Here is a 25,195-nt window from a genome sequence, read left to right as displayed (position 1 = left end):
TGAGAATGTGATGTTTATTAACACTCCAGCTGTTATTCCTGATGGCGGTGCTGCACAGCAACCTATGGCCCCAGTCCCAATAGCCGCAGAACCAGAACCAGCGCTGCCCCAACCTATGGCCCCAGTCCCCATAGCCGCAGAACCAGCGCTGCCCCAACCTATGGCCCCAGTTCCCACGGTGCCCCAAGTGCTTAAACCTAGACTGTCGACTAGATCAAGGAAAAGAAAAGGAAATGTTAAGTCAGGCAGCGCTAAAGTCGCTAAAGAACAGCTGACTGACGCGACAGGGGCTGGAGATGGAGATGCTGATCTTAAAAATGTAGTTGGCGAATTTCCCAAGAACGGTTCATTCGAGCCATATTGGCAACGTTTGATGATTCAGGTCAAAGCTTCCAACTGTGAACGAGGGCACGTGTGGCAAACGCTTGTGGCCACCATCCCTGCAGAGTTGATGGTCAAAGCCAGTGATTGTTTCGCTGACGGGTCCATTATGGATCTAGTGGGCGCAGAGACGGATGGCGATGTCTATGCTCGTCTGAAAGCCAATGTTGTCTCACTGAGAGGGCCTGTGTACTTAGATGGGAGAAACAATTCAGACAAATGAAAGACTACTTAAGTGTACTCAAAGGTACAATCACACACACTCGCTTCTTTGAATGTAGTCTCATGGCCCCCTGGTTTAGAACCAGGACCAAATTGCACTACACAGATTTGTTGTAAAACAGGTTACCCATGCTCCCACCCTCACACCCAGTGGTGTGTTATCAGTGAAACGACTTCCTTTTCCTATGGGGGGTCTGACCTCTGACCTGTCCTGCCAACTACACCTTCTGTCTTGAAGTGAAAGTGAGGACTTTACGATGGGACAAATTGAACATTCTGGGGCGAATGCCCCTGGATACTGAAGCCTCTGGATACCTTCTACGAGGCGAGCCTGAGGGGTCTGTTGGACACTATGGCAGCGGTGGAGAAACACGACCAGGAGACAAACTACCACCTGCACAAATCTGAAGTGGAGGTAAACCTGGACAAGAGAACTGCAAAGACTCTGTCTAGTGCCTCCACCCTTTCCACCCAGTACGCCTACACCTGGTGGGATTGGATCTATCGGAGGTCGGTCATCACTCAACTCCGCAGTGATACTAAAACCTCTCTTGTTCTTGGTACCCTTGGTGTTTGAAGTTACGATGACAGTCGCTGGTTACATTCATGACCACATATTGTGCATGAATCACTCTTCGTGTTTGTGAGCCAAAGGAATTGCTTGAACGATCACCTGAATCCACTTTTACATTTTGATGTAATTTTCATTATTGTTGTGTGATGTTTCTTTCCAGTGTTTTGTTGTGTATTTTTAAATAACGTTCCACAGGAACTCAGCCAATGATCAGTCAGCTCATGATGTTCCTGTGGAAAACACTGTTTATAAATTGAATGTTTTTGTTGTGATAACTTACCAGTGAGTGTTCCCATTTGATAAAAGGTCGGACTGGTATACACTGTTCTCAGAATCTGACTTTGAATCTCCTATGTGAGTAGTCGTTTTAGACTTTTTAGACAGATTGTATTTCCAATCTTTACTTTTCTAGAACCTTTGACTATGATCGTATGTATTATAAGTTATGTTTACACAGTTGATTGTATGTTTTGATCTTAAAGCTGACATTTTCTAAATAAATCTTGTCAATTGATAGACTACTGCCCCAGTTATGCCTAGTCAATTCCTTTTGCAGTTAGCCTGTGTTTGTACGACTCTTTGCTACGTGCACATTAAGGTCAGAGAACCAAATGTAGTTGAGGAGAATAGCCTAACTGTTAAAGTTTAACTACATAAAGTTAGGTCATTGTGCGCATCATTTTGGAAAATCCCTCTTGGTTCTATGGCCCATTAGGTCCAATAGTTTTATTATAATTCATTGCATTGAATAGCCTACAGTACGCAGCCTCACTGAAGCAGTTTGGGTAGCTTCCTGTGCCAGAGCAACTCTGAAAGAATTCAACACTTGCTAGATGAGAGCCTCTGCTCTTTAAAAGTCAAATGTGTAATATTGATACAATTGATGCAGTCGCAGGTTGTGGTTGTTTTTTTCACCAGGCCAACTGCTACTTAGAAATGTTCCTGAAAATGATGTAGAATTGCATGAAATGTGTTTAGAGAACAACACTTTTTTCCGGGGAGAGGACTAGCCGTAGGGAGAAGGCTGTCTGTCAGAACACAGATGAGCATTTGTGTGTAATTATCCACACGTGTGGCACGCCTTTACAAGATGAAATCAACATTAGTTTTAATATACAATCTGTACAATATTCATAGTGTTGTCCCTGCCCATGTCTCTGTCCTTACATCTTCCCACTCCTCCTTCTTTATAATCACAACATCCACTAGAGGGCGCCTCCTAGTTATAATCACTATCAAAATGAGCAGATTACCGCCGAATGGGCTACTTTTTATCACGTTGGTTTTTGGTGGATTTAGCGTTTTTTTTAGACTGGTTGGGCTGGAAATTGTCAATCCCATCTGGCAACCCTGATCACACTTTATCTCATCATTAATTAAGTAATTAAGTTTATATGATTAGAAAGCTTTGCCGTATGCAACATTTACAAAAAGTGCATAAAATGACAGGATCTGATACTGAATTAAATGCACACTACAGGACGTGTATTCAAGTTTCAATAACACCATTCAAGCCCATGTTAAGTTGAAATGCTTGTTCAATTGGATTTCAGTAATGGCATCTCATAGTGTTACTCACACAGAAGTGGGTATCTGAATGGCGCTACATCATAGAGTACAACCATGAGCCAAACATGCTGCCATAGCAACTAGGGAGTTTTTCAGGGCCAAAAGTGGAAAGGTCTTGACTGGCCAAGTCAATCTTCAGATTTAAATCCAATTAAACATGCATTTCATTTCCTGATGATAAGATGTTAGGCAAAGGCAAAGGATAAGACCTCAAAACAAACAACAACTGAAGACGGCTGCAGTATAACAGGCCTGGCAGAGCATCACCATGGTTACAGTACAGGCCTTGCAGAGCATCACCATGGTTACAGTACAGGCCTTGCAGAGCATCACCATGGTTACAGTACAGGCCTGGCAGAGCATCACCATGGTTACAGTACAGGCCTTGCAGAGCATCACCATGGTTACAGTACAGGCCTTGCAGAGCATCACCAGAGAAGATACCCAGCATCAGGTGGGGTCAATGGATTGCAGACTACAGGCAGTTATATTGCATGAAAAGGATCGTGTACCAAAATACTAAACACGAGTGCTTATCTTGGACATTTGTTCATTGTATATTGCACAATATGTACCATTACTTTTGGGTATCCTTAAATAGGGGGACTGTGCATAAAAAGTGTAATTTCAGAATGGAGAAACCAATATTTACACAAATACCATCAAATAAAAGCTGATTAACTTTAAATCCAAATATTTGGCGTGAAGAGCTGAAACAAGAAAAAATGCTTCACTGTCCCATTACTTACGTAGGGCACTGCCACTGCAAATCATTATGGTATTTTATATTCATGTGATGCTTATTTAACCTCATAGGAGCCAACGGACCCCGATGGGCATCCGAAGTGATATAAAGAGTTTACCTCGATCAATTCTCTTCATCGATATCACATTTGTGACACCTCCCAATGAAAAGTGCTACCTGTAGGCGAAATCATTTTTCTTTTTTTTTACATGTGCTTAAACTACAGATTGTAAGCTTTCAAATGATGCATCATACATTGAAATTGGAAACAAATTGAAGACGACATGAGTATTTGAAAGTTGCTACACCTCAAATCACTAAGCAGAGAAAATCCCTTTCAAAGATGTTGTTTTTTCCTCACCTTCACAGCCAGGTAATGGGCGGTAACAATGTCTGGTTAACCCCACCCCCAACCACTCCCCCTCTAGCTGTCAGCTGTCACTATCTGTCAGTGGTAAGTCACTGGGTCAGATAGCTAACATTATTACCTAGCAAGGTATTACCTAAGCTAATTAGCCAGCTTATCATTATGGAGGCTTTATGGTTGTAACTATTATTCTTTTAATGAAACAAAAAAGTCTTGAATCAGAATCAGAATTTATTTTACAGTACACAATAATACAAATATTTGGCTGTGGTTCTTCAACATTTGCTTTGCAGCAACATAATCACATAATCACAACAATACCATCACAATAATCACAAGTAAATAAGTAAAGTAAGTAATAAAGTGTAACAAAGTGTATAAAGTGTCACATGCAAGTAATAAAGTGTAAACAGTAACATGCTGTGCAAAGTTCAACAAGATGAAAATGAAAGTGTTCAGGTATTTTTATTTTTATTTTTTTACCTTTATTTATACAGGTAAGAAACACATTGAGCTAAAACTAAACTAAAACTACACAGTCTAAAACAAAAACTAGTCTAAAACAGTCTAAGATAATCTAAAACTAAGCTAAAACTACAAAAACCTAAAACTAGGCAGTTAAAGATCTAGGGACAGGGAGGGGTCAGTAATGGGCAAAAGGGAGGGTCAACTTAATAGCAAGAACAGATCATGGACTCGCACTGTATGCCTCTCAGTTTGAAGAGCTTGAAACTGGAGAGAGGGATCAGCTGAGACAGTTTCAGACTCTGCTGTAATGAATTCCAAGAGGAAGGGGCTGCAAATGAGAACGCCCTTTTGCCTTTCATGGTCCGGACCAAGGGGATGGAGTATGTGATGATGTCCTGTGTGCGAAGGCCGTAGACAGATTGCTTGCGTGACAAGTGGTTAGAAAGGTAGGAGGGGAGCAGACCAAGGATGGATTTGTAAATGAAAGTATACCAGTGAAGGGTTCGGCGGATAGAGAGAGATGACCAGTTAACCAGGGAGTATAGCACACAGTGATGTATAAGGGGTTTACAGCCTGTAATGAATCTTAATTTCTCAAGTAGTCAGGTAGTGTGCAATTCCTGCATTCCTCCAGCGTGTTTCTCCTGCCACTACAAACGGACAGTCTTGTTCTGAGGTGCCTTGTTCTGAGGCGCTGTGGAGTCTGGTGGGCACGGGCATGTGGTGTCTTTTGCCTCATCAGAACAGAATTCTCTGATCTTGTCAAAGAGATACTTCTGTCTGTCCACGTCAAGTCACAGATCTGTCCGGGGTTTGGTGCTTGTTATGTGAGGGACCAAGGTCTTCCACAGCCTTCGGAAGCTGTTCAAACTAACAACACGTTGCTCTGCAAAGAAAGAAATTATGTTATGAGTATGACAGCTGTACATATTTACCCACACAACATACAGTAGTAGCCTTACACACACTAAACATGACTTCTAGTAGCCTTACACACACTAAACATGACTTCTAGTGGCCTTACACACACATGTGTCTGTGTGTGTGTGTGTGTGTGTGTGTGTGTGTGTGTGTGTGTGTGTGTGTGTCTGTGTGTAGTATGTCTCTGCATGTGTGTATGTCCAGACTAGTGCCCCTCCCTATGGATGCTAGACAGCAGAAGATATAAATCACAGTGTCTGTGTGTGTGTGTGTGTGTCTCTGCATGTGTGTATATTCTCTATCCCCTCTCTCTATCCCTATCTCTCTCCCTCTCTATCCCTCTCTCTCTCTCTCTCCCTCCCATTTCGACTAGATTTGGACACTGCAGGGAGATTGAGACAGGAGGACTCTGTGGGGCTTTGTTGCGTGGGACGGGGACACAGAGCTGTGTGTCTGTGAGTCTGTGTGTGTGTTACTGTCTACATCCCTGTGTGTGTCTGTGTGTGTGTGTGTGTGTGTGTGTGTGTGTGTGTGTGTGTGTGTTACTGTCTACATCCCTGTGTGTGTCTGTGTGTGTGTGTGTGTGTGTTACTGTCTACATCCCTGTGTGTCTGTGTGTCTGTCTACACCTTGGTATTACAGTATTACAGCTACAGTCTGGTAAGCAAGACTTCCCTGATCTCCTCTTTTAGAGCTGAAAGGTTCTTTAAAGAAAGATAATAGATCACATTACAATTCTACTGAACACGAGTTTAACACAATGTTTACATACCACGTTTTTGCAGAGCATCACTGTAGAGACGGTAGACTGTGGCTTTGCAGACATTAGATGGGAGTAGCTTTGCACTGTAGTTTCGGTGCCCAGGATGACGGCCCGGTAGAACAATGGCGTGATCTTCTGCGTAGTTTCGGATGAACTTTTTGACCCTATTGCAGTCCTTTTTCTGGAGAAAGTTTTTGTTTGTTCGTGGACACTTCTTCCTCACGCGTGGTACTAGCCCATTTTCCTTGTAGGATTGGCAAATGGAATTGAGGAGCGTGTTGCTGATCCTAAACAGAAAAAAATCAAACAGTTAGTTAGCTAGATGTATCAACACAGCAGAACAGCATACGTACAGAAAGCTAATGCGGCTAGCCCAACCCAATCGGGAACAATAGAACGATGCTAGCTAACGGAATGCTAGCTAGCGAATGCTAACACGGCTAACAAACAAACAGTTTTAAAGCACAAACTCACCCGAGTACAAAGCGGAATGTGTTGCGGCATACGGTGATCCCTTGAAATCCGTATGTGGTCCTAGTAAATTTCCTTTTCCTAGGGACCCTCTTTAATCCTTCAGTCATTCCAGAACGATTCATTGTGTTCAACAGCGTTCCAATTACAAGCATGTCTCGGTTTTCTTTTGATAACGACAAAAAATCTAACTGAGTATCACGAATGAATTCTGGAGACAATCTTGTACTGCAAGATATTTTGGGTTGAGATGTATCTTTCCGTCTCCGCTGGCAATTGCAATCAAATCGTCTTATGAAGTCCAATTCTGTCTCTAGCTGATTATTCTCAGCGTCGTCAGCAAGCGTTTGGGCGTCCATTCTCAGAAAAAAATTGCACTGACTACACGAATGTAAACATTGTTTTTATCCCACCCCTCGCTCAGCTATTGGCTACCTCAGTCGAGCTCAACAGCCAATCATACCAAAATGGAAGCGAAATGGGATTTTAGCCCGCCCCCGCCCCTGTTTAGCCCGCCCCCGCCCCTGTTCGCAAAAAACAACAAGAAACGAAGTTATTGTGTTATAGATTACACTTATTTAATGAACGTAAAACTGTTCGGAAAAATAACGAGTGGGTACTTCACATCTTCGAGTTGAATGTTAGCTAAAAAAACGAAAATCTGAGTTTTATGTAAGAAATACTCAGAAGACGAATTTGACGTCTTTCTCATTTCCGAGAGGTGTCCGGAAACACCAGGAGCCGTCACATTTTTTTCACAACTTTGCATGCTATACGATGCCACCATTTTTTTCCAGAGACGGTAAACACGGCCTAAGTCACATCCAGTTTTCTCCAACTGGAGAATGTGTCATGTCCGGTTTCAACGCCGAATTTCCATACCATTGGTCGGCCAACCCCAAAAAATCCCCCCCCCCCAAAAAAGAAAAAAAATTGAAATTTGATACATGAGAAAGGTCAAAGGTCAAAGATGGTGCCAACATATCTCCAAATGGCCTAAACATATAGGTGTCCGCTTAAACATACCTGTACTAAAACAGGTACAAAGTTGCATTTGCTCACATTACTAGCATCGACTTTGGCACAAGTACTAATAAGACCCTGGAGTACTGATTCCTAGATGATTTGGGCTTCGTTATCAGGTTTCCAAGGTGATATTCACTGTAAAAGCTGTTGTTTTTTTAGGCGGAGACTGAATTTGAGATGTTTTATAATGTTCTAGCTCTATTTGCTCTGACACAGTAACATATATTTTGATTCTGACACTTCTACAGCCACCCCACAGGTGTTAGCTTTCATTTGATAACAATATCATTATGAAGGCCCTTGTGATTGTGGAGATATTCTATATTCACTGTGGGCATGTCATTTCGAGCAGAAAACCAGAAAAATGAGGTGGATAAGATTATTAAAGAGGATTCATAAGACTATTGAGGATTTTATAAACAGTAGCAGCCATGTTGTCACTGTTCTGTCAGTCTATTACAATGTTCAACTTGAGACTGCCCCCCCCCCCCCCCCCTGCCTGTCCTTTCTTGGCCTTGCCTGCCTTAGTCAATTTGGCTCTTCAACTCAAACACACTGATTATGTGTTGACAACATGTGTTACATTCAGGACACGTGAGTAAAGTTAATGGGTATTTAATGAGGGATAGGTAGGGCACGGGGAAGCAGGGTGGAATGGCAGGTAGGGTAGGCCGGTAGGCAGAGCAGGTAGGGGAGGCTGGTAGGCAGGGCAGGGAGGGGAGGCAGAGCAGGTAGGCAGATGAACTAGTAGACAGGGCAGGTAGGGCTGGCAGGCAGGCAGACAGGGCAGGCAAGGTAGACTTGAATCTTTTCAGCCCAGCACGACAACAAGATCATTCAAAGGCACTCACATATACAGTACATACAATCAAACCTTTATTCCTCACCTCCCTGGCTGTGGCTGTCGCAGGCCTGAGCTGGTCTGGGTGACGGTGAGATCAGCAGCTCATCTCTTATCTCAATGTCTTGGTTCATGTCTAACTCCTGCCTGAGAGCATGTGGGAGGCCACACACACACACACACACACACACACACACACACAAACACACACACAGACAGATATACACACAGACAAAGCAGTATTATTAGGTCTTATATCATCTCATAATGGTTCTGAGTTGAAACAAATCGTATAGACATACATACCATGCTTTTGGACACTGTGTTGGTTTGTGATAACAGAAAGTAGTCAGGTTAACCATCCAGGAACAATTGAGTGGATTCGTCCATCTGTTAGGACAAGCAGCACACAAACAAACACAAACACAAAGTCTCGGAATGGGTCGATTTGATCGTAGGCAGGATGTCAACTAGTGACCCAGTAAACCCAAAACACTTGTCAAGTGGTTTCAGTTGATTCAGGCAATTCCTTTGTCACACGTATTATTCAAGTGTAAACACAATAAGTGGTCACGAAAGTAACCAACGACTTCATTTCAAACCAGTATCATCATTCAGATAGGGCACTTTGCGCTGTATGGCCCCAGTAATGAGCCATCAGCATTTCTACGTGAGCTTAGAATGATAAGGTTCTATCTCCGTTTAGAATGATAAGGTTCTATCTCCGTTTAGAATGATAAGGTTCTATCTCCGTTTAGAATGATAAGGTTCTTCTATCTCCGTTTAGAATGATGCGGTTCTTCTATCTCCGTTTAGAATGATAAGGTTCTATCTCCGTTTAGGGTAGTTCAGAGATATTGAGCGTCAAAGTGTTTACATTCCATTATGTTTTGTGAGATGGGATTGAGGGAATGTTCTTCAGTGGCCAAGTCAATCTTACATTTTAATCCAATTGAACATGCATTTCAATTCCTTGATGATAAGATTGTAGGCAAAAAAAAGACCACAAACAACAAGTGAAGATGGCTGCATACAGGTCTGGTGGGGGAAATGGGTGGCAGACTTCAGGGGAGGTATTGCATGCAAAGGATTTTCGACCAATTATTTAACATGAGTGCTTAATTTAGACATTATATGAATCCCATTATTGTTGGTGCCCTGAAAGACTAAGTGTAAAAAAAAAAAAAAAAAAAATCTAAATGGTGAAACCAATGTACACAAACACCATTAAATAAGAGAACTCTACTTGACCATCTTTATAGTGATTGTTGTCATTTCAAATCCAAACGAGTATAGAGCCAAAAGAAGAAAAACGTTCTTACTTATGCAGGGCTCTGTATATTCATATATATCATCATCAATAGTAGGCTAATATGAAAGTGTAGCTGTGTCAGATTGTGTAGTGTAGAGCGGAGAGGAGACCAGATTGTGTAGTGTAGTGTAGAGCGGAGAGGAGACCAGATTGTGTCGTGTAGAGCGGAGAGGAGACCAGATGAGGGAATGCGGTTGAAAGGCCACTTGGAGATAAATCCATCAGGAGTTCTCTGCCGCCCCCTGGTGTCCAGATGGAGTTATGAATGAATGGTCTTTATTGTCATTAATTAATACAGTACAGGTACCATACAAAGACATTTAGGAGGGGGGGCTCCCCTGGTGCTTGGAAAAAAGACTAAAAACAAGAGGGCCAAGGGTAAAATAAAAAAGGGAAAAGAGCTGGTTTACATAAATAAAGGCTATGTACGCTATCTACTATACTATACTACTATACTATACAAATTAAAACACTGTGCTGTACTCTATGCTATGCTATAAATATCCAAACTTTTCCTATATCTGAACCTTATGTACACAAGGGTAGTCATATTGCACATAGTATTTTTGCACATTCATTAAAGTGTCGCAGTTAGCAGGTTTGAAATGTACTACATTACTTTTGAAATGTATTTTATGACAAACTGAGCCACATCCAGCGTTGACACATTGAAAAGTGGGGGGAAGGGATGCACATAGCCTACATGGATTTCACTAACGACCTCGATCAGTGTATTTTCTTTGACTACTGCCTGATTCACTTGTACCCTAATGGCACGTAGGACTCCCCCACCCCCATCCCCAGCACTATCGCTGTAGGCGACATATTTCTGTAGGCCTACAATGATTGCAGTGGAAAAAAAGAAAGAATTAAAGTAAATAATAAAACAAAACGAAATGGTGATCGGGCGGGGGTCTGTATCTTGGGACAGGGTCTGGCGTACTATTACGTTTGAATGTTTCATAGTTGGGTGTATCAGTCATGTTTGATCTAATTTTAATGTAGCCTATGTTTTATGAGGCATATTTCGATACATTTTACGTTATTGTGTGATATTTCGTTCCAGTGTTTCGTTTTTTGTATTTTTAATAAAGTTCCACTCAAACGCGAAATGCAAATGATTTCAGACCCAAGCGGCTGTTAGGCTACTTGTGGAAAACACTGTTTACGAATGGAATGCTTTTGTTGTGATAACTTGCCAGTGAGTGTTCCCCATTAAAAGCTATTTTGATATTCATGGTTGAAACCTTACCGAGTGTGGTAATGCTGGTATAAATTGTTCTCAGAATCTGACTTCGAGCAGTCAGTTTAACCGATCTCCTAAGCACACATTGGCCTGGGCTCCATGGCGCTGGATTTGTCTGAAACGGTGAAGAGTTGATATTTGCACGGAGGGTTTTAGACAGATCGTATTTGCTTTTTTATAACCACTAACTATTGTACATTCCCTCTCGAAGACTAAGTTGGACTTCAGTTGATGTACCCGACGCTCTTTCATGGGAATGTTGGTGTCAAGCTAACGGTGTTATTGTCGTCTCTTCTGGTGTAAGTATATTACAATGACCTTCTACTGCTACACTGCAATATAGTTGCTATTTGTTGCAATTCTGGTTAGACGCACAATCATTTCGTTGCATTGTCTTGTACTATGTAGCCTACATTTCGTGACGTTAGAATTATAAGGTTCTATCTCCATTTCTGTCAAAATTGAGTTTTTTACATAATCTGATCCATTAGGTGTTTATTAATTCCTGTGTGGTGTTATTTTTAAAAATGTTTACATTTTTGAGTTAGTAATTAATAAAATACAAAGGTTCCATCTCATAAAACATAATGGAATGTAAAAACTTTGACGCTCAATATCTCTGAACTACCCTAAACGGAGATAGAACCTTATCATTCTAAACGGAGATAGAACCTTATCATTCTAAACGGAGATAGAACCTTATCATTCTAAACGGAGATAGAACCTTATAATTCTAAACGGAGATAGAACCTTATCATTCTAAATGGAGATAGAACCTATATCATTCTAAGCTCACCTAATGACAAAACGTGTTGTTGTTGTTTTTTGCAGATTGGTAAGGAAACCGAGGACACCATCCAACCAGGCCTATATTGGGCCAGATATACATCTTCTTGCGACAGTCATGAAGCGACCAATTGCGCGAGCCTATGTTTAAGGTTTAAATATCCAGAGCGGTTATATACACGACACACACACACACACACACACACACACACACACACACACACACACACACACACACACACACACACACACACACCGCAAGTCCTGCTGCTTTGCTCCATCAACAGAACACGGACTCTTTTACTGTCTTTTCTTCATTTATTGACCATTGGAAACACATTTAATTAAGGTAAGAAACTTGTGAAATTATATTTGTCATATCATATGTATGATACATGTAATCTGTCTAAAAAATAGACAAACAACAACAACAACAAAAAATATATATACTGGCAATATTAGTGCAGCCGTGGAATTCCACCCCTACATTGTTTTTATGATGACAAATAGTTCAAATGACCAATATGAGTTTATTTGTCGACAGTGACTCAGGATTCTCGTGTTCTCATGATTACGTCTTACTGGGGTTAGAGTAAGGAGTAAGGGCTGAGAGGTGTATGTTCACCAGGAATGCATCAATTATGATGCTTCATTGTGTAGCGGAGTGGTGTTGCTAGGCAGAAACCACATAAAACATGTGGCACTCTATGTGGTGAGAGTTCCAGAATTATTTGTCAGTTGTTAAGTTAAGCCTCATCAAACACTGAGATCTGTGGCAGAGAAAGACTTTACTCTGTAGAACCTCTGACCTGATACACTCTCCTGTTTACTGTTCATAGCTGAGAGAGACAGAGAGAGTTTGAGTGTTTAAGTGGCTTCAAACACGGTGATCCATGCCAGAGGAAGTGTTAACTCTGTAGCAACCTTAGTCCTGATCACACATATTATTCTGATTACAGTTTATACTGACTGGGAACAATATGATGATTGGAAATGACAGGTAAGAAGAGCGTGTCTGTAAAAGCACATGTTAGAAACAGAGCAGCCTGTAAAGGGTTAACTCTGTTCCAGGGAGGAGAGCTGTACTGGGAGGGGAGGAGCATCTCAACGTCAGGCAGCTGAAATGAAACTAAACTGTGTAGAGACGTAAAGTGGAGAGCAGACTCTCGCAAACTCCTGAGAAATCGTCCTCAAACAATCTATCACACATACAGTAGAAAGGACAGAGACATCTATCACACTCTCACAGAATCACAGACAGGTGAGTTGAGACTTACAATGACAAGTCAAGATAAGCTATTGTGTTCACACTCTCTCAGAGTTTTTTATTTACAGTTCAGTATGTACAACTTTTTGATTTGGTTGAAGGACTATTTTCTATGTGATACAAAATATTATAATGTTATCATTATTGATCGCTGTATAATCTCATAAGACAGTCCCTATCGAGATCTGATTGATTCCAGGAAATGCTTTATGGTGTCTCCTCTGGTCTCTCTAGATATGGCTTCCTCCAGCAGTCTCCTGTCTGAGGAGCAGTTCCTGTGTTCTGTCTGTCTGGATGTGTTCACTGACCCAGTCTCTATTCAATGTGGACACAACTTCTGCATGGCCTGTATCAGAAAGTACTGGGACAGCAATGACCCGTGCCAGTGTCCAATGTGTAAAAAAACATTTGATAAGAGACCAGATCTCTTTGTCAATACTTTCATCTCTGAGATGGCCGCTCAGGTTAGGAAGTCAGTTGAAGTGAAGGCAACCAGCAGCCCAGCCCCAGACACACCTGTCAAACCTAGAGAAGTGTCCTGTGACTTCTGCCCTGGGACGAAGGTCAAGGCTCTGAAGTCCTGCCTGGTGTGTCAGACCTCTTACTGTGAGACTCACCTGGAGCCTCATCAGAGAGTCGCAGCCTTAAAGAGACACAAGCTGATCGACCCTGTGGAGAACCTGGAAGACAGGATGTGTAAGAAGCATGACAGACCCCTGGAGCTGTTCTGTAGGCGTGACCAGACGTGTGTGTGTCAGTTCTGCGCTGAGACAGACCACAAGACCCATGACACCGTCCCCATAGAGGAGGAGTATGGAGAGAGGAAGGCTCAGCTGGGGAAGACAGAGGCAGATGTTCAGCAGATGATCCAGGAGCGACTGCAGAAGGTTTCAGAGATCAAACACTCAGTAGATCTTAGTCAGAAAGTTGCAGAGAGAGAGAAAGCAGACAGCGTACAGGTCTTCACTGCTCTGGTGGACTCCATGAAGAGAGGCCAGGCTGAGCTCCTTGACGTGATCGAGGAGAAGCAGAAAGCAGCAGAGAGGCGGGCTGAAGGGCTGATTAAAGAGCTGGAGCAGGAGATCACTGAGCTACAGAGGAGAAGCACTGAGCTGGAGCAGCTCTCACACACTGAGGACCACCTCCACCTCCTCCAGAGCTTCCCTTCCCTGTCCACCCCTCCACACACCAAGGACTGGTCTGAGGTCAGCGTCCACAGTGATCTCTATGTGGGGACTGTGAGGAGAGCTGTGTCTCAGCTGGAGGAGACACTTATGAGTGAAGTGAAGAAGTTGTGCGATGCTGAGCTGAATATGATTCAGCAGTATGCAGTGGACGTGACTCTGGACCCTGATACAGCACATCCCCGTTTCATTCTGTCTCAGGATGGGAAACAAGTTAGATTAGGAGCCACAAGAAAGAATCTCCCTGATAACGCAGAGAGGTTTGACTGTGCCAGTGTTTTAGGAAAGGAGGGATTCTCCTCAGGGAGGTTTTACTATGAAGTGGAGGTGAAGAAGAAGACTGACTGGGATGTAGGAGTGGCCAGAGAGTCCATCAACAGGAAGAGGGGTAGTATCATACTGAACCCTAGGAATGGATACTGGACTGTAGTGTTGAGGAATGGAAATGAGTACCAGGCTAATGTTGTCCCCCTGTCCCTGAGAGAGAAGCCCCAGAAGGTGGGGGTGTTTGTGGATTATGAGGAGGGCCAGGTCTCCTTTTATGATGTGGAGGCCAGGTCTCTGATCTACTCTTTCACTGGCTGCACCTTCACTGAGAAACTCTATCCATTCTTCAGCCCTGAGCTGAATGCTGGTGGTAAAAACTCTGCCCCTCTGATCATCTCTCCTGTCAATCACACTGACTGATTTTCAACCTTTAAAGCAGTAAAATATGCACCTTTAGAATTATCTTTATCTGTAGTCACTCATTAGGGAAGGTTTTGATATAATTTACCACAGAGAGTAATTTCTGAGCTGGTTATGGTTTGTTATCATATAGTTTGTGCTCTGAGTGTGTCTGCTAGATGTGAATATGCAGCAGCAATGTCAGATATAGCCCAGCCTCTCCAGCCTCATAAGAACATATGACTCTATATACGTGAGACTGTTTGACTTCTCTGGGTGTTCACATTATTATAAACCAGATGCTCTCATACTGTATTTTCATTATTAGCTAGTTATCATTGTAATGTTTACCTATTTTGGGGACTTTGAGTGTAATGAATACTGGGTGTGTACAGAGGGAAATTGAGGATGTTCAGACAATTAAATTCACTTGGATCGATCAGATCCATTGATCACATTAATAATCAGTCTAGTCCAGGTCCCAATGCTGTAGAATGGTGGTGGTGAGGTAACAGACCGGCTGTCTGGCTTATTAAAACACAAACACAAGTTGTCCTTCAGTCTCTGCATGTGTGTGACGTAATTACATTTAACAGAATGTACATTTGATAATCATTTTTTATAGATTTAATGGCTTGCAAAGGGAATCAGATATGCTTAAAAACTGTTTGATAAGGTTGACTGTGATTGTAATATAGATTTTCTGTATGTGATATTATAAGTTTGTATAATAGTCTGTTTCTGTGGTGGTTTTATCATCACTGCATATCAAACATCAACACCTGTTGTTGGGGAGGAGCATCTCAACGTCAGGCAGCTGAAATGAAACTAAACTGTGTAGAGACGTAAAGTGGAGAGCAGACTCTCGCAAACTCCTGAGAAATCGTCCTCAAACAATCTATCACACATACAGTAGAAAGGACAGAGACATCTATCACACTCTCACAGAATCACAGACAGGTGAGTTGAGACTTACAATGACAAGTCAAGATAAGCTATTGTGTTCACACTCTCTCAGAGTTTTTTATTTACAGTTCAGTATGTACAACTTTTTGATTTGGTTGAAGGACTATTTTCTATGTGATACAAAATATTATAATGTTATCATTATTGATCGCTGTATAATCTCATAAGACAGTCCCTATCGAGATCTGATTGATTCCAGGAAATGCTTTATGGTGTCTCCTCTGGTCTCTCTAGATATGGCTTCCTCCAGCAGTCTCCTGTCTGAGGAGCAGTTCCTGTGTTCTGTCTGTCTGGATGTGTTCACTGACCCAGTCTCTATTCAATGTGGACACAACTTCTGCATGGCCTGTATCAGAAAGTACTGGGACAGCAATGACCCGTGCCAGTGTCCAATGTGTAAAAAATCATTTGATAAGAGACCAGATCTCTTTGTCAATACTTTCATCTCTGAGATGGCCGCTCAGGTTAGGAAGTCAGTTGAAGTGAAGGCAACCAGCAGCCCAGCCCCAGACACACCTGTCAAACCTAGAGAAGTGTCCTGTGACTTCTGCCCTGGGACGAAGGTCAAGGCTCTGAAGTCCTGCCTGGTGTGTCAGACCTCTTACTGTGAGACTCACCTGGAGCCTCATCAGAGAGTCGCAGCCTTAAAGAGACACAAGCTGATCGACCCTGTGGAGAACCTGGAAGACAGGATGTGTAAGAAGCATGACAGACCCCTGGAGCTGTTCTGTAGGCGTGACCAGACGTGTGTGTGTCAGTTCTGCACTGAGACAGACCACAAGACCCATGACACCGTCCCCATAGAGGAGGAGTATGGAGAGAGGAAGGCTCAGCTGGGGAAGACAGAGGCAGATGTTCAGCAGATGATCCAGGAGCGACTGCAGAAGGTTTCAGAGATCAAACACTCAGTAGATCTTAGTCAGAAAGTTGCAGAGAGAGAGAAAGCAGACAGCGTACAGGTCTTCACTGCTCTGGTGGACTCCATGAAGAGAGGCCAGGCTGAGCTCCTTGACGTGATCGAGGAGAAGCAGAAAGCAGCAGAGAGGCGGGCTGAAGGGCTGATTAAAGAGCTGGAGCAGGAGATCACTGAGCTACAGAGGAGAAGCACTGAGCTGGAGCAGCTCTCACACACTGAGGACCACCTCCACCTCCTCCAGAGCTTCCCTTCCCTGTCCACCCCTCCACACACCAAGGACTGGTCTGAGGTCAGCGTCCACAGTGATCTCTATGTGGGGACTGTGAGGAGAGCTGTGTCTCAGCTGGAGGAGACACTTATGAGTGAAGTGAAGAAGTTGTGCGATGCTGAGCTGAATATGATTCAGCAGTATGCAGTGGCCGTGACTCTGGACCCTGATACAGCACATCCCCGTTTCATTCTGTCTCAGGATGGGAAACAAGTTAGATTAGGAGCCACAAGAAAGAATCTCCCTGATAACGCAGAGAGGTTTGACTGTGCCAGTGTTTTAGGAAAGGAGGGATTCTCCTCAGGGAGGTTTTACTATGAAGTGGAGGTGAAGAAGAAGACTGACTGGGATGTAGGAGTGGCCAGAGAGTCCATCAACAGGAAGAGGGGTAGTATCATACTGAACCCTAGGAATGGATACTGGACTGTAGTGTTGAGGAATGGAAATGAGTACCAGGCTAATGTTGTCCCCCTGTCCCTGAGAGAGAAGCCCCAGAAGGTGGGGGTGTTTGTGGATTATGAGGAGGGCCAGGTCTCCTTTTATGATGTGGAGGCCAGGTCTCTGATCTACTCTTTCACTGGCTGCACCTTCACTGAGAAACTCTATCCATTCTTCAGCCCTGAGCTGAATGCTGGTGGTAAAAACTCTGCCCCTCTGATCATCTCTCCTGTCAATCACACTGACTGATTTTCAACCTTTAAAGCAGTAAAATATGCACCTTTAGAATTATCTTTATCTGTAGTCACTCATTAGGGAAGGTTTTGATATAATTTACCACAGAGAGTAATTTCTGAGCTGGTTATGGTTTGTTATCATATAGTTTGTGCTCTGAGTGTGTCTGCTAGATGTGAATATGCAGCAGCAATGTCAGATATAGCCCAGCCTCTCCAGCCTCATAAGAACATATGACTCTATATACGTGAGACTGTTTGACTTCTCTGGGTGTTCACATTATTATAAACCAGATGCTCTCATACTGTATTTTCATTATTAGCTAGTTATCATTGTAATGTTTACCTATTTTGGGGACTTTGAGTGTAATGAATACTGGGTGTGTACAGAGGGAAATTGAGGATGTTCAGACAATTAAATTCACTTGGATCGATCAGATCCATTGATCACATTAATAATCAGTCTAGTCCAGGTCCCAATGCTGTAGAATGGTGGTGGTGAGGTAACAGACTGGCTGTCTGGCTTATTAAAACACAAACACAAGTTGTCCTTCAGTCTCTGCATGTGTGTGACGAAATTACATTTAACAGAATGTACATTTGATAATCATTTTTTATAGATTTAATGGCTTGCAAAGGGAATCAGATATGCTTAAAAACTGTTTGATAAGGTTGACTGTGATTGTAATATAGATTTTCTGTATGTGATATTATAAGTTTGTATAATAGTCTGTTTCAGTGGTGGTTTTATCATCACTGCATATCAAACATCAACACCTGATGAATAAAGTCCCTGTTCCCTGACACCTGTGAACGATGATTCATTCATTTATCACAGAGGTGAATAAAGTCGCCCACATTGTCAACATCCTAGACTGCCACAGATTTGTTCTCCCCCGTCAAAGTACAAAAAGATTTGGACAGTCCTTTGTTCCAGCTGCACTCCGACTCTACAACCAGGCCCTGCAGGGTGGGGGAGACCTGGAGCTGGAGCTTTTGGAACTTTTTACTTATTGAGCCTGCGCTGTTTTATGTATTTTATTGAATGTTTTCTGTTTTCTGTATTGAATGTTTTCTGCCCTAACTGAGCTGTTTGACAACAAAATTTCCCCATTGGGGACAATAAAGGTTTTCAATCAATCAAGGGAGACTTTATTCACCAGGAATGCATCAATTATGATGCTTCATTGTGTAGCCAATCAAAGTGGTGTTGCTAGGCAGAAACCACATAAAACACTTGGCACTCTAGGTGGTGAGAGTTCCAGAATTCTGTCAGTTGTTAAGTTAAGCCTCATTAAACACTGAGATCTGTGGCAGAGGATGTACTGGGCCGTATGATAAATGTAATCTGTCTAAAAAATAGACAAACAACAACAACAAAATATATATATATATATATATATACTGGCAATATTAGTGCAGCCGTGGAATTCCACCCCTACATTGTTTTTATGATGACAAATAGTTCAAATGACCAATATGAGTTTATTTGTCGACAGTGACTCAGGATTCTCGTTTCTCATGATTACGTCTTGCTGGGGTTAGAGTAAGGAGTAAGGTCTGAGAGGTGTGTGTTCAACATGTGTACACTACTGTAGCCCTGCATCCCCACAGTTGTAGTTGTGTATCCTGTCAAATGTTCAACCCATACTCCACTAAAGTAATTTTCTCTCTCCTCAGTAGCGCCATCTAGTGGACATGACAACCTCTTCGCAACTAACCTGGCATCTCACACTGTTATGTGGGTTCATTGTGGACCTCAAAATAACATTTATTACAAATATTAAACACTAAGAGACAGACACAGCTTTATAGATACAGGATATATACTTTATTTATCCATGAAGAGAAGAAAAAAAAAAGACAAACAATTCATCAACATACAACTTACATTGAAAGTGTGATTTAGTCCAGGACTAGGCTTAAGCCTTGTCTCTGAAACCGGCCCTATATGTTTTTTCCAATACCTTTACTCTAGCCCTGAAATAGGGGGAGTATGTCAAAAAACATTGCACTTTCTAAATGGTGAACCCAAGAAAAAGAAAACATTGAATTAAAGCTGAGAATCTCTACTTTAACCTCACAGTAATTGTTTGATTTCAAATCCAAACTGTTGGAGAATAGAGCTAAAATAATAATAATAACAATAATACTACAGCCCCCACCACACACACAACAATAAACTAAAGTGATGATTCTGCCAACGTGGTTGAGCTGGCTATGACAGCCAGACAGGAACGCTTTGGTGGGAATAGAAGTGTCTCCACCTCTTCACACAGTCAATGTTCAGCTCATAGTCTGCATAAGGACTGAATGACCCAGCAACAATGGATGAATATATGATGAAGACATTCCCATGGAAACAGGACAAACCTCTATATTATATTGTTATATACCTGTAGTCTGTAGCTTGCTAGATACATTAAACAATCCATGCCAAGAATGTCACCCAAGTGTCAAATACGTGTCAACTCAATTGATATGAATATCTGAATCACCTTCAGCTAGCCAACTGACTCAACAGGCAGCATAGGTGATGATGATGGATAGATGGACTGTCACCGAATCATCGATATTATTCAAATACTTATGGAATCAATGACTTATATCAATGACTTATTGTTCAATGACTTAAGGAATATAATATATATGATAATACAAGCCTGGTAACAAAAGGCCGCGTTCGTAAATGAGCTCTGAGAGCGCCGGAGCCTCGACGTGTCTGCTGAGCTAGCTAGGCCCACATTGACCTCTCTCCAAAGAACCTCAGTTATTGTTACCAGGGCAGGTGTTATATTCACTGCACACCATAGGCTACACACTGTAGAAAAGGGTTGTTCACTGCACACCATAGGCTACACACTGTAGAAAAGGGTTGTTCACTGCACACCAGTAGGCTATACACTGTAGAAAAGGGTTGTTCACTGCACACCATAGGCTACACACTGTAGAAAAGGGTTGTTCACTGCACACCATAGGCTACACACTGTAGAAAAGGGTTGTTCACTGCACACGCCCGTAGGGAAATACTTTGACACTCTGGGTGAGCAAGTTTACACACGTGATAGGATTCACTGCAATCATCTATAAATATAGCACACTCAAACCTGCCCTGATGGTAGAACTGGGATTAACCCGGTGAAGTGGCAATGGTGGGGGGAAAGCGGATTTAAATAACAAATAAACAAACAAACAAACAAACAAACAAACAAACAAAAAAGAAAAACTAGTCCGCCCCGCTACCGGCACACTTGCCCAGGCGGACTAGATAAGAACATAAACTTTAACCAAACAAAACGTCTCACGGCAAGAGCAGCTGGCCGCTCTGATGCTCTGGAGGAAACACAAATGAACAACCTTAAAACACTATTACCGACATATTAAAATACATAATGATTCAATTTACATGACGAATACATTAAAATACTGATACGTCGATGGCAGCGTCCTACCAGCGACTACCAGCCGCCTTCAACCCAGCAGGGAAGTAGGTGACCTGTAATACATCACACCATCAATATTACATACAATCAAAGAAATAATATAAAACGCTACGCACAGAAAATAGCCATAGGCTGCGGCCTACCTCTTGATCTCTGCCTGTCAGCCCTAAGTGCTTTCCTTTGGGCACCTCCCCTTTTCCTATTGGCGCCACCCGCCACACATATCATACCTCCACTATGATTCATATGCAGAGTTTGACTTAGGACGGCACCAGAAAAAAATGTCCAGCCTAACCAAATGGAGTACCTCTCTAGCCCAGGCAGTGAGCTGACCTCATGCACTGAAAAACTGTTTAAAGTACAATAATGAGTATTGTACTACTTGGACTTCTATTCTGGTTGTACTGTGTGTATTCATTCATTTATGTATTCATACATTCATTTATGTATCTATATATTTATTGTAAATGTTGACAGACTTGGTCCTCCATATACATGCTTTTGGACACTGTGTTGGTTTGTGATAACAGAAAGTAGTCAGGTTAACCATCCAGGAACAATTGAGTGGATTCGTCCATCTGTTAGGACAAGCAGCACACAAACAAACACAAACACAAAGTCTCGGAATGCGTCGATTTGATCGTAGGCAGGATGTCAACTAGTGACACACCCAAAACACTTGTCAAGTGGTTTCAGTTGATTCAGGCAATTCCTTTGGCACACGTATTATTCAAGTGTAAACACAATAAGTGGTCACGAAAGTAACCAACGACTTCATTTCAAACCAGTATCATCATTCAGATAGGGCACTTTGCGCTGTATGGCCCCAGTAATGAGCCATCAGCATTTCTACATGAGCTTAGAATGATAAGGTTCTATCTCCGTTTAGAATGAGAAGGTTCTATCTCCGTTTAGAATGAGAAGGTTCTATCTCCGTTTAGAATGATAAGGTTCTATCTCCGTTTAGAATGATAAGGTTCTTCTATCTCCGTTTAGAATGATACGGTTCTATCTCCGTTTAGAATGATAAGGTTCTATCTCCGTTTAGGGTAGTTCAGAGATATTGAGCGTCAAAGTGTTTACATTCCATTATGTTTTGTGAGATGGGATTGAGGGAATGTTCTTCAGTGGCCAAGTCAATCTTACATTTTAATCCAATTGAACATGCATTTCAATTCCTTGATGATAAGATTGTAGGCAAAAAAAAGACCACAAACAACAAGTGAAGATGGCTGCATACAGGTCTGGTGGGGGGATGGGTGGCAGACTTCAGGGGAGGTATTGCATGCAAAGGATTTTCGACCAATTATTTAAAATGAGTGCTTAATTTAGACATTATATGAATCCCATTATTGTTGGTGCCCTGAAAGACTAAGTGTAAAAAAAAATGTGATTTCTAAATGGTGAAACCAATGTACACAAACACCATTAAATAAGAGAACTCTACTTGACCATCTTTATAGTGATTGTTGTTGGAAAAAAAGAAAGAATTAAAGTAAATAATAAAACCAAACAAAATGGTGATCGGGCGGGGGTCTGTGTATCTTGGGACAGGGTCTGGTGTATTATTACGTGTGAATGTTTCATAGTTGGGTGTATCAGTCATGTTTCATCTTATTTTAATGTAGCCTATGTTTTATGAGTCATATTTCGATACATGTTTCATTATTGTGTGATATTTCGTTCCAGTATTTCGTTTTTTGTATTTTTAATAAAGTTCCACTCAAACGCGAAATGCAAATTATTTCAGACCCAAGCGGCTGTTAGGCTACTTGTGGAAAACACTGTTTACGAATGGAATGTTTTTGTTGTGATAACTTGCCAGTGAGTGTTCCCCATTAAAAGCTCTTTTGATATTCATGGTTGAAACCTTACCGAGTGTGGTAATGGTATAAATTGTTCTCAGAATCTGACTTCGAGCAGTCAGTTTAACCGATCTCCTGGCTATGGGAGTCGTGTGGTCAACGATATAGTCTTTTTAGACAGATCGTATTTGCTTTTTTATAACCACTAACTATTGTACATTCCCTCTCGAAGACTAAGTTGGACTTCAGTTGATGTACCCGACGCTCTTTCATGGGAATGTTGGTGTCAAGCTAACGGTGTTATTGTCGTCTCTTCTGATGTAAGTATATTACAATTACCTTCTACTGCTACACTGCAATATAGTTGCTATGTGTTGCACTGTAAAAAATATCCGTGAATAATACGGCGGAAAACTATTAAGTCGCAACAGTAAAACACCGTAAAATGAAAAACAGTATATCACAGTTACAATTACAGGGATAGATAAGAGGATGAATATAATTTTTACAGCAAAAAAATGTAAAAAGGACATTGTTGTTAAAAATATCAATTTGTGTTACAAATAACAGTTAAAGACCATTATATGGCAAACAACAATTTACCGTAAAAATTGCATTAAAGTATGTTTTTGCTGATGTCAAGGATATATAATTAACGGTAAAACACAGTTGAACGGTAAACCAATATATATACCTTCATTTTTACGGCAACAAGCAGTTTGAAAAACATTACAAGCTGTTTAAAATATTATTTTGGCTGATGTCAAGTGGTCGGTCCGGACGGCATATAAATTACCGAATTCCCCCAGGTAAAAAATGTATTGCCGGGGTCCTCAGGTAATTTATATGCCGTCCGGACAGGGTTAAATTAACCTCCAGATTCCTGTACATACCCTGTATCATCTCAAGCTAGCGGGGCTAACTAACTAACTAGTGTGCCGAATATGTTGTAGCCGGCTTGATTAGAGAGATGAATATGTTGTAGCAAGCTTGATTAGATAGAGGAATGGCAATGAAACTTGACTTGCTGGCTGGTCAGCTGTGTTGACAATCATATTTTACAGGTGAGACCGCGGATGAGGCTCTGTTACTTGCCAAGTCAAAAGTGATAATCACGTTTTCTACTATTTATATCATAGCTACGCGAGTAATGCTGTGTTGTTAATACAAGTACTACAGCACGTTAGTTGTTCCAAGTTAGTTAATTGTTAATTGTATTTATAATGCGCCCCCCATCCAACTTTTACATCGGCCCGGGGCGCAGATAGTTAGTTGTCTCATCTCTGTCTCTACATCTCTATTTGGTTCTGTCAGCGCATCAACTGGACGGAAGGGAAGGGCTGTATAGTTGGAGGACAGCGACCGCTGGTTCGATGATCTGGGTGAGACAAGCATCCGTGCATGTAACGAATATCTGTTCTTGTGCGTTGCATGTCCAATGCATGATATTGTGCCAGTGTTATACACGGTTAACTGGTATGAGGGGTGTACCCTCTCTGGATCCTCAGTATGTTTAATGACTCTTTATTCTCCTCCAGATTCTGCTTCAGATGGAAACCAGCTCCCCTTGTCTCCATTGACCAAAACCAGCCCATCATCAGAAGAGGAAGAGGAGGTGGAGAGAGGAGCTTCATCGTGCCAAGAACAACTTCACTCAACAGGGAAACATCCAAGGCCTCGAGCGGTAATATACCTTCATACTATGCACTTAAGTATGCTTCATGCTATTTTATGACATGATATGGAGTTCAAGAATTGACACACTGATAAATGGCCCTGACACTAGATGCCCAAAGGAGAGGACGTGCACGCAGAGGGGAGAGTCGCCAGCCCGTTAATGGAGAACGGTGAGAAAATACACAGTTCTTATTTTATTTATTTTATTTAACCTTTATTTAACCAGGCAGGCCAATAACAACTAATTCTTATTTACAAAACAAAAGCCTCTTGGGGGGTGGGGTGGGGGGGGGGCTGAAAAGAAATCAGGTTACATGTTAAAAACAAAGAACACACACGACAGACAGCAGCACACATCCAAGCATTTCCAGCACAGTTAAAAGAGTAAAAACATACAGACATCTCCACACCTCCTCCACTTACAGTCATAGCATCAAGTTTAAGGGATAGCGTCACACATCCACATAAACCCGCACAACATTAAGCACAGCAGAAAGCACACTAACAGCATTAGAGAATTAGCAATACATACAGTATGCAAATACATACAGTATGCAAATACATGGACATAACCCTAACAGGAAATACACATGGACATAACCCTAACAGGAAATACACATGGACATAACCCTAACAGGAA

The 25,195-nt window shown here is 41.9% G+C and overlaps 2 protein-coding genes across 2 annotated transcripts; both read left to right on the top strand.

Annotated features, from left to right (window-relative positions):
- Nucleotides 1-12,861: 12,861 nt before the first annotated feature.
- On the top strand, nucleotides 12,862-14,830 carry LOC308152692 (E3 ubiquitin-protein ligase TRIM21-like; the record flags this gene model as incomplete). The annotated part of the gene is made up of 2 exons (XM_080525740.1): nucleotides 12,862-12,953; nucleotides 13,194-14,830. The coding sequence occupies exon 2, from the start codon at nucleotides 13,196-13,198 to the stop codon at nucleotides 14,828-14,830; it is 1,635 nt and encodes a 544-aa protein (XP_080381866.1). The 5' UTR covers nucleotides 12,862-12,953; nucleotides 13,194-13,195.
- A 1,181-nt stretch (nucleotides 14,831-16,011) lies between these two features.
- On the top strand, nucleotides 16,012-17,646 carry LOC308152382 (E3 ubiquitin-protein ligase TRIM21-like; the record flags this gene model as incomplete). Its single annotated transcript, XM_080525349.1, has 1 exon — nucleotides 16,012-17,646. One exon carries the CDS (start codon nucleotides 16,012-16,014, stop codon nucleotides 17,644-17,646), a length of 1,635 nt encoding a protein of 544 aa, XP_080381475.1.
- Between the last annotated feature and the right edge of the window lie 7,549 nt (nucleotides 17,647-25,195).

This window comes from Nansenia antarctica (genome assembly GCF_963989245.1).
Source record: "Nansenia antarctica genome assembly, chromosome: 3".
NCBI lineage: Eukaryota > Metazoa > Chordata > Actinopteri > Argentiniformes > Microstomatidae > Nansenia > Nansenia antarctica.
Note: the sequence above shows the minus strand (reverse complement) of the source record. Positions and strands in the feature narration are given on the sequence as shown.